Source organism: Diuraphis noxia, unplaced genomic scaffold (assembly GCF_037042655.1).
Source record: "Diuraphis noxia isolate RWA-SAM2 unplaced genomic scaffold, SU_Dnox_SAM2 contig0002, whole genome shotgun sequence".
Taxonomy (NCBI): Eukaryota; Metazoa; Arthropoda; class Insecta; order Hemiptera; family Aphididae; genus Diuraphis; species Diuraphis noxia.
Window position 1 is genome coordinate 59,132,644 of NW_028301712.1, and position 10,750 is coordinate 59,143,393.

Consider the following 10,750-nt stretch of genomic DNA (forward strand, 5'->3'; position numbering starts at 1 on the left):
TTTAGCTGTGTATCTTTGTTATTAATAAACTTCATAATCAATTTTTCTTATACATTAATGAAATGTTTACTTAAATGTGTTTAATAAATAAAAATGACCTTTATTTGGATTTATATTTTTCTATTCTGATTTGGTTTGATAGTTGCATCAGACATTGGTTATCTATATGTTACATTTTAAACTTGCTTGAAGAGACGAGACTAGATTGATCATTTTATAATATGTTCATTTATTAATATTTAAAAATATTTAATAATACGTGTATGATAACAAGGTTAGATTAAATATAAATTATAATGAGTAACAATATAAAACAAGTGGTAAACTGTGAAGAAATAATAATATTATAACAATTCGGTAAAATAAAAGCCTAAACGTTATATTTTTGATTAGTAGATTTATTAAAAACAAATTATTATTATTTAAGTGTTCCAATATCATTAATATAAAATTATTAGTAACTTATAATTTATAAATGTATTTATTTGCTTTAAAACTATGATTCTTTTATCAAGGTCATAAGCCCATACAATTCTTGCATAGGCGTAACTTGGACTCTTTACACGCGGGGTCAAAAATTAATTTTTCAAATCTCACTATATTACTATACTTTTAAATTTAGCTGTATATGTGTAGCAAAAATATGAACATAATATTAGTTATGACTGTACGAGTGTGCTATGCGCTTCACTACCTCAGAACAGCCTGCAATTAACTAATAGTATAGTTCAGTTGGTGGAGGCAATGCCTCTCTAATCTTTGGTTGGTTAGGTAACCTAACCTACCCCTATGCCAACATGTTGTATACCCACTATCCCAAACTACCCAACATATAGCACTTTTATAATTTGCTCAAATTTAAATTAAATAATTTATTCTATATTATTGGCCAACTTAATTTGTATATGAAACTTAAGAAAGAATTATTATTAAACTTCACAACATGTCAACATATTTAGTAATTTTGTTAGTATGATTTTGACCTAAATTATAATCTATTCTCACAATCTGACTTTCAAAACAAAGTTAAAATAATTTGTATTTTGTTTTTTATAAAAATAATCTTAAAATCTTAAATAATTTATGTTGAATATATTATGTATTATGTATATTATTATACAAAACAGGTACTATAAAGTATAAAGTATAATGTATAGAAAGTAATCAGACATTTGTACAGGGTCCGTCAGAACAAATGCATGTTTTTCAAAATAATGCTACGCTCAAAGTAATTTCAGTAAAAAATGTTTTATCATATAAAAAAATGCAGATGTATATGCAGTTTTTTATATGTAACAAAATTTAGGTTTTGAAAATAATGTCATACATATGGCTCATTTCGCGTTTTGGGGACATTCCATGGCCTCCTTGCTCCCTTGACTTGAGAATATGCAATTTTTTTTTGGCGGGGTCACATAAAATCAAAAGTCTACCAATGCAAACCACGGTTGATGATACAAACAATTGATGAATTGAAAGACGAGATCACTCAAGTGGTGAGAAAAATTTCAAGACAGATGCTGATTGACACGATAGGATCGTTTTGCAAGTACCAACACCACTACTTAGTAGTTCAAGGGCGCCATACGCCTGATATTATTTTCAAAACCTAAATTTTGTTACATAAGAAAACACTGCATATGCGTATGCATTTTTTGATATAATAAAACATTTTTACTGAAATTACTTTGAGCATAGCATCAGTGGCGCCCACAGGTTTTCCACGAACCAGTGCAGTTATAACTATAGGGCCCCCAAATTTATTTGTTTGCATATTTGGCACTACCAACTCTTTACGCTTTATTCAACGATCTAAATATTCAGATGGACCAGATGTTATGTATTTATAGTGTCTAATCAAGAGACCTGCAGAGTGGGGCCCCCGAATGTATGTAGGCCCCGCGGGACCTACGAGAAACCAGTGCAATTGCACCACTTGGTACCCTACGTGTGCCACTGCATAGCATCATTTTGAAAAACATGCGTTTGTTCTGGCAGACCCTGTATTATAAGAGATGACAGATGAGGGGATTTCACATTGGTTATATTAGATCCTCGCTAAATTAAATATCTATTCTTGGAAAAAATTAATGATCAAGACCATAGAAGCAATTTCAATAGAAAAAACTAATGGTGCTAAGGTATGCATTTTACAATTTTAGTTTTTTTTTTTTTTTTGTAAGGAAAAGTTTTTAATACATAAACATTATTTGAGAGTAATAATACCCCCTAAGCCTACCCTATTTGTTTCTATGATCAAGAACATATAAAAAAAATTGAATAATGTATTATTTATTAATATTTGGTTGGTAACTTGAAAATTAATCGATTTGACTTGAGGTGATTCGCTTGTTGGACACTCAAACTTGAATTTCGAATTTTCATTTTTTACATACGAAAAAATACCAGATATACGACGGGGGACTGTATAATTCAATTGACGATTTCATGGGCAATGTGAGATTTCTAGACACTAAATTTGATTCTCAAAGTTTCAAACAGTACTGTATTCCAAATAAGACCGCTAAGCCTTATCAGAAACGCTTATCAACTCTTCAAATTTTTGTTTTTTTAACCATCCATCGATCTATCACAATAGGAGTGACTTTTATATGTAATTTCAAATTTCAATGACATTGATTGTATCAAACCAACTTACAGCATTAAGTTGAAACGGATTGCTAGAAGAATAGAAGCTGAAACTTTCAAACATTGCCACCAAATCTCCAAGTCTTATCACTAATTATTATCACAAGCCCTAATCTTAACACCTCCACAAACTTTCCACTTTTATAATTCCAATGAGCCAGCATTATCCCTAAAATCAAAATTCATTTTTAGCGAGTTAAACGGGCCTCTAAGTTTTGCTTAGAGCTAGTATATTAATAATATACCAAATAATAATATTATGTTCTATGAAAACTCATGTAATCGTGTTCCAGATAAAAGTAATTTAGTTTCTATTAAAACGACACACTGGCGTGCTTAAATTGATAAGGAGTTTACGACACGGTTTGTTTTGTTTGTATATAGATATTAGATACTGCATAGTACATTTGCGATTAGCACGTGTTCTTTCTTTCTACATAGTTACGCTGAAGTGAGAAGTTGTCAGTTTATTGTCAACTGTTTTATGAAATTTGACTTATTAATTATTTAAAATGAAAGTAAAAACGGTTCTATCAAAAAAAATGCCCTCAAAAAAACTTTTGACTGGTGCTATTCAGAAGAAAAAGTTTTCAAAACCTACAGGTGGTGTTTTAAAAAACATAGTGAAAATTACTGATGCGTTTGAAGAGTTGAAATCTGGCAACGACCTAACAGGGATATCTTGTTCAAAAGAGCCTAAGCAAGTTAAGAAAAGTGCAGCCAAGAATAAAGTTAAAGCTGACGGTAAGGTACCTAAAAATACTGTTGATATTAAGAAAAAAGGTGACAAGAAGACCGTTGTGGAACCTAAACAAAAAAAAGCTAAGAAAGATATAGCTGAATCTTCATCAAAACTTTCAATGAAATCGAAACTGCTGGAATCCAAATATACGACGGAAGTGAATACTAATGAGAGTGATCCTATACTTGATATAAATAAAGTAAATAAATATCAATTTTTTTTTTGACAAAGATATTTTTAATAATACTAAATTGTGTATTATATCAAATATACAGGTTGAGGCAGCTGTCAGTGGACTTTTTACGCTGATAAAAAATAGTTCAACTTTACCCAAAAATGAACTATGGGATGAAGCTACACCAATACATTTAGTAGTTACTGCAGTTAAAATGGGAGTTGGTCCAAAACGAGTTGTTCGAATGTATGTTTAAAAGTGTTTTTATTTTGCATCTCAAAATGTATTTTTATGATTAATAAACATTGTATTTTCTAGAGCATTACCAAATTCGCTTATTACTGATACAACAGATATATGCCTTATAGTACCAGATCTTGTACGTGGTCGCAACGTGGACCATGAGAAAACTTATCATCATTATAAAGATTTATTGGCTAAACATGGTATTAAAAATATAAAAACTGTAAGTTATTTTGAGGTCAGTAATTATATAACTTATGTAAATATTATAACTTTCATGGATTTAAATAACTTATAGGTATATACCTAATATAAATTTATTTAATGTTATACTTAAGACGTTTTACTATAGATAGCAAATAACAATTTATAAGGGTATAAAAACTTAAAAATACTTAAATTAAAAAATGAATAGGTAACAAAATATGATGTGGGTTAGGGTAGACAGATTAAATTTTAAGAAATATAGACACAAAAATTGAATTGTTCTTATAAAAAATAGATAATTATGTATTTATATTTATGCTAACATTTTTTGATATCAACCAATAGCTATCATTTTGTAGGTATATGAACGATTTTTGAGTAAGTTACTAGGTAACACCACATAGTACTCATAGTAAATTCAATTAAAATATGTATAGAGTTACAAGTGTGATATTATGTTTTTTTTTTAAAGATTTTGCCAGCAAGACAAATTCGAGTGGAGTTTAATGAATATGAGGCTAGAAGAAATTTGTGCAATTCACATGATGTATTTTTAATTGATCAGAAGATAAGTGGATTTTTGGTTAAGAAATTAGGAAAAGAATTTTATATTAAACGAAAGTAAGTTGATAGTGCATTTTGTCACATGACATTGAAAATATCAAGAAAAATCTTTTATTGAATGATAATTTATATATTTCAGACTACCAATTACTGTTAAATTGGCAAAAAAACACTTAAAAGCTGAAATAGAATCAAAGTTACACAAGACTTCTTTTTTTCTTGATTACAGAGGCACTACTAAAACTCTTCAAGTATGTTATTTAATCAAGTTTACATTGTTTATTTATAATATTAAATTTTTTAGTCATAGCCTATTATACCTAATATGTAAAATATTTTATGTTATTAATGTATAATATCTAACGAATGCTGGTTCTCACAAACCTTTGATGAAAGTAAATATATTAATGAGAAGTTGTAATTATTCTAGGTTGGTCATATGCAACAAACTCCTAAGCAAGTTGCTGAAAATATCATAGCTACCTTTAATAATTTAGCACATAGTTATCCAGGGGGTCTAAAAAATATCAGGTGTCTGTTGATTAAAAGTCCAACTTCTGAATCTTTGCCTGTATATTATTCAATGAGTAAGTATCAATGTGAGAGGCAAAAAAATGTATTTTCATTAACAAATCATAATTTAGTATCTAGGAATGAAGTTCAAGGACCATACACTAAATCTAAACTGTATTCTAAAGATAAAGAAGTTGAAGGTGAATTGTTTGGAAAACGTGTAATAGTAAAACCTAATGGAGATGTCACAGTGTTGTCGGTGAGCTCACGAGACTTAATAAAGTTAAAATATTTTTTAGTGTTAATTATGGTTTTTTTTTAGGGATCTGAAGAAGAATCAGATTTTGATGATGAAAATGATGTTTATGTATCTAATAAAAAAAATAAACAAAACAATAGTGATGAATCTGCTATTGAGGAAGATAATGAAGGAGATGAAGTAAGTTGTAATCATATTTAAATAATGAGATTAAAGATTTGTATCTATTAAATACCTAAATATGCAAAATATAGGCATTAAAAATATAAAATTCAATAGTGCAAACTATCAGTATCATTATGAAACATGTATAAAATACAACATGTTCAACCCCCCTCCCCATAGAGAAAAAATGTTACTCAATTTTAAATTGATGTTTTTTTACGGGTTTTCTGATAATTAGACTTTTAGCTCCCCCTTTCATCCCACCTTGAAATTATTGAAAATACGCCACTGAATATACAAATGTAGATATTTTGTACTTGGCATACAGTGTCCCACGAGGATTTACCCATTGCGATATCTCCCAAAACAATGGAGATAATCAAAATTTTGGTTTTTTTAATAAGACTCACAGAGATGAGAACTTCAATTATTTCATATTTTAATGTTTTAACGAGTTTTAATGTTTTGGTAAAAATATATTTTTTTATTTAATTATTTCAAAAAAAATTGAATAGCTATTATTTAGAAAATATTGATGTTTCAAAATTTATTTATTTTTTTGGTTTCAAAAAAAATTACAAATTATTAATAACTCTAGTGTTATCAAACATTTGACCTGTCACACCTTGCACTTTCTCGCACAGCCAGCCGAACACTTTTAGTGTCCCTAGTTATAATCATATTTTATTTCTTGAAAACTAGAAAAAAATATTAAAAATCAGGAAATTAATTAAAATACAATTTTGAAACGTCAATATTTTTAGAAAGATAAAACTTTATAAATTGGCTATCTTTAAATTTTTTGGAAATAATCAAATAAAAATTATATTTTTAAAATTTCTAACCAAAACGTTATAATAAATTAAAAATTAAATTAATGTAGTTCTTATCTCTGTGAGTCTTCTTACTAAACCAGAATTTTGATATCTCCATAATTTCGTGAGATATCGCAATGGGTAAATCTTTGCAGGACACTCCTTTTATTACACTCAATCAGATAAAATATTTGCATAACATATTTAGTAATTTTTTTAGTACAATTTAGACATAAATTATGATCTATTCTCACAATCTGACTTTTAAAACTCAGTTAAAATAATCTTGAATCTTATATCAAAGGTATTTTCTATAAATACAAAAAAATATACTGAAAATATTTAAGTGTTGGATACTTAATTTTATAAAAATGTATTAGTATTTTATAATTGTTAAATTTTTTTTATATATATATACTTGTAGAATCATTAGCTATCTCTAATTTTTTGAGTTACACAAACAGAGTGATTATTAAAAAGGTTTAAGAATACACATTCACTATTTAAAAATGGGGCAATAATTGTTTAGTTCATATGCTTAACTCAATTTGTGAAATAGCCCAATTATGCAATGAGAAACAATAAATACTGCTCATTTCATGAATTAAGAAGCAAGCAAATATTTACTATAGATCCTACATTAATATTTTACTTAATAAAGTTTTCTAGAACTAATATTATAATATGTATATAAATACTCTCATGTTATAATATTTCAAAGATGTATACAAGAAATTTAGTAGGTTTAAATACTTATAATTTACGTGTTAAAAATTAATTTTGGATTGCAAAGATAAATGATACAAATTTTCTAAAAATGATTTGTGCATGTGCAAACAATGAATATTTTTTAACATTTTAACCTTGTAATTTTTATTTCTTTTTCACCATATTATTGTTGTAAACGTAAGATTATTATCTAGATTCTAGGGTATAGAATGTTCATTATATTTTTAATTTTAAAGCAAGTGTTTTAAAATTGTAAATTGTACATAAAATACTCATAACTTGTATTTAAATGAAAATATAATAAAAAGTCCACATGTTGCCCTAGATAATAATCTTAGCTTAAAATTGCATAAAAGATCAATTCATTCTAATTTTTAAACTAACAACTAAACACTATTTGCTGGGCGTTAAATTTGTTATGTTATATACTTAGAAGAAGGAATCAACATATCACAAATGTCTATGTAGTGTTCTTCTAACTGTCATACATAATATTTACAATACATAAGTTATATATATTTGTTTTGTATTATTGAATTGAATTTAAATGTGAATGATACTTAATAATCTTAACACAAATTTAAAATATATTTTAAAAGTTAATTGTTTGGAAAACGTGTATTAGTAAAACCTTATGAAGATGTCACAGTATTGTCTGTGAGCTCATGACACTTAAAAAAATTAAAATATTTTTCAGTGTTAATTATGGTTTTTTTTTAGGGTTCTGAAGAAGAATCAGATTATGATGATGAAAATGATGTTAACGTATCTAATAAAAAAAATAAACAAAACAAATCTGCTATTGAGGAAGATAATGAAGAAGATGAAGTTAGTTGTTGTAATCATACTCAAATAATAAGATTAGGGATTTGTATGCGTTAAATACCTAAATATGCAAAATATAGGCATTAAAAATATAAAATGCAATAGTGCAAACTTGATTTTCAGCATCATGATGAAATATGGATAAATATACACTGTGCCGTATTTACAGAGTGGTTACTGTTTTCAAACTCCCCCCCCCCCCCCCAAGAGAAAAAAAATGTTACTCAATTTTAAATCAATATTTTTTTTACGGGTTTTCTGTTAATTAGACCTTTAGCCCCCCCCCCCCCCCCAAGAAATTATTTAAAATACACCACTGAATATATAAATGTAGATATTTTGTACTTAGTATATATTACACTCAATAAAAAAATTATTTTTATAAATATAAAACTCCTGTATTAATAAACTACAATATTTTTGTTATATTTACAAATATTAACATTAAATCTATACTTTTAAATCATAGAAATCTGACGAAGGTGATGAAGGTGATGACGCTGAAGAAGAATATTTAATGGAATTTGAAGAAACAAAAAAATTACAGGTATCTTGTTATATAAAAATATTAGGTTGTATTTTATCTATACAATAATAATTATATGTAATAAATTAGTCAAAAAAGAAGAAGAAGAAAGAAGCACAAGAAACTGTTGTAACAAATAAAGAAAAGGATATTCCACTTAAGAAAAATAAAAGTAAATTCTCTAAAGCTAATAATGTAAGTATGGATTCATATTAATATTTATTCACATTTTTTTATTTTTTTATTATTTAAATTGTTATATTTAATTTACAGAACAAAAGGACTAAAGCCACCAAAAAGAATTAATTAATATAAAGATTTATTTTGTATTATAACATTTTCATCTTTTGAATTTCAAATATAGAAATAGATTATATGTTTATACCTATTAATTAACTTATTAGTTATCCTTTAAATTTTTGATTTAAGTGCCGCGATCAATATTTTGGATTTTCAATGTTTTTTTTTTTTTAAATATTTTTTTTTGTCTTAGTACACAGATACACAATAAGTAGTATATATAGTAGTATATAGTGCTTTGATTTTCGATTTCAATATCATTTCTGGTAGGAAAGTGAATCTAGTTGCATGCGAGAGGTCAAAACATAAACTTCTCAATAGTTTTCAAGTGTCTGAAAAAAAAGGAATTTTTATGCTATATTGATTTTCAACAAAATAGATTTTTGTTATAGGTGTAATATTTAAGAAAATTACCATCGATTCATGACATTTTCACCAAATATTAGCATTTTCTATAGTCTATAAAACTGTCAAAATATTTTGAAACTCATTTTGAATTATTTGTGGGCGTATAATTATTTTGGATTTTAACATTGAAATGGAAATTAAAATAAATGTTGAGCGTAAGTTAAAAAATATTAAAAATACATCTAAAAAATTATTTTTATAAGCATTGAAAAATTAAATTTCAAAAACATTTATAAAATTAAAAATTGACTAGTTATTTTGTAGTTAAAAATAGGTACATAAAAAATATTCAACTGTTATAGTTGAGGATTGCAAATTTAAAACAAGGTTGCATGTTAGTAATCTTAACAAAAATATTATAATTTCTTAACATATAGAACTTAACTTTACGTTCTCTTAAAAATCGATTTTGAAATAAAAATATTAAACATCAGTAAGTAATTGATAAATTCAACAAAACATGAATTTATTTTTGGTTAAATATACACCTTAAACATAAGCATGAATATAATATATCAAATATACAATTAAAATGTATCTGTATTGTATATGCTTAATGCTTATAATAAAATAAAATAAAATAAACACGAGATTGTGTGAGCCCACCATTACACTCTGGCGAATCATAACTTATTTGATAAGTATTGGGGCCTGTGAAGTTAAAAGTGAATTATAAATATATATACAAGGTGATTCTTTTAAATGTGTACTCTAATTATCTCGATAAGTATTTACTTTTTTCAAAATATTTTTTTACATAGTTTCAAGTTGTTAAAAAACAAACGTTTTTTTAGAAGATTATATTTTTTATCCTTATCATTTTTCAAGTTTTTTACTTTTTTGAATTACAACATAGAGTTTTAATTTCATATTCCAAAGCAGAATATTTTTCTAAGTATTTTTATTCATAAAAATTGAATTTAGGACGAGTAGTTTATGAGTTATATGTATTTAAAGTTAAGACAAGCGAGTAGTGGACAAACATTTTGCTGGGTAACCTCGTACCACTCCACTCTGCCAATCTAAATTTTAAATACTTATAACTCAAAACTACTAGCCCTAAATTCGATTTTTATGAATCAAAATACTTAGAAAAATATTCTGCTTTGGAATATGAAATTAAAACTATGTTGTCATTCCAAAAAGTAAAAACTTAAAAAATGATAAGGATAAAAAATATTTAAAAATATAATTTTTTAATAAAAACGTTGGTTTATTAACAACTTAAAACCATGTAAAAAAATATTTTGAAAAAGTAAATACTTTTCGAGATAATTAGTGTACCTACTTAAAAGAATCACCCTGTATACAGCTGACCCGACAATCATTGTTTTGCCTTTTAAATTATTTCTAATGAATATATTGGTAATCAAATAAAAAATAACTAAATTATTATAGTTGTGTCTTGTGTGTTTATGTATTTTACTGGTAAATGATTGAAAGAGGAATGGCTCCACTGGGAACAAAAAACCGCCAAGATATTCATTTTTTTGAATTCATTGTACTTTTTCCATGTGGCTGGCAAAAGGTAAATCAAGGTATCTACAACGTGCATCCTCGATATTGGCAAGTGCGCTTTCGAAATCCTCACCGCAGGATATATGAAATATATTTATTTCTTTCATATATT

The 10,750-nt window shown here is 26.4% G+C and overlaps 1 protein-coding gene across 2 annotated transcripts; it reads left to right on the forward strand.

Moving 5' to 3' along the window:
* The first annotated feature begins 3,049 nt into the window (after positions 1 to 3,049).
* LOC107170078 (ribosomal L1 domain-containing protein CG13096) lies at positions 3,050 to 8,794 on the forward strand. 2 transcript variants are annotated; one of them, XM_089220636.1, is made up of 12 exons: positions 3,052 to 3,590; positions 3,667 to 3,812; positions 3,885 to 4,032; positions 4,489 to 4,637; positions 4,720 to 4,831; positions 5,011 to 5,167; positions 5,225 to 5,352; positions 5,416 to 5,532; positions 7,782 to 7,889; positions 8,356 to 8,433; positions 8,503 to 8,607; positions 8,686 to 8,794. In XM_089220636.1, exons 1-12 carry the CDS (start codon positions 3,162 to 3,164, stop codon positions 8,716 to 8,718), a joined length of 1,710 nt encoding a protein of 569 aa, XP_089076762.1. In that variant the 5' UTR covers positions 3,052 to 3,161; the 3' UTR covers positions 8,719 to 8,794. The 2 variants fall into 2 exon arrangements, with proteins under 2 accessions (XP_089076763.1, XP_089076762.1); XM_089220637.1 differs by lacking the exon at positions 7,782 to 7,889 and having other exon boundaries at positions 3,050 to 3,590.
* Positions 8,795 to 10,750: the final 1,956 nt, after the last annotated feature.

Coding starts and splice junctions, on each gene's coding strand:
- LOC107170078 (XM_089220636.1), top strand. CDS start 3,162: ATGAAAGTAAAAACGGTTCTATCAAAAAAAATGCCCTCAAAAAAACTT. Junction 4,832..5,010: donor GCACTACTAAAACTCTTCAA/GTATGTTATTTA, acceptor TAATTATTCTAG/GTTGGTCATATGCAACAAAC. Junction 7,890..8,355: donor AAGATAATGAAGAAGATGAA/GTTAGTTGTTGT, acceptor TTTAAATCATAG/AAATCTGACGAAGGTGATGA.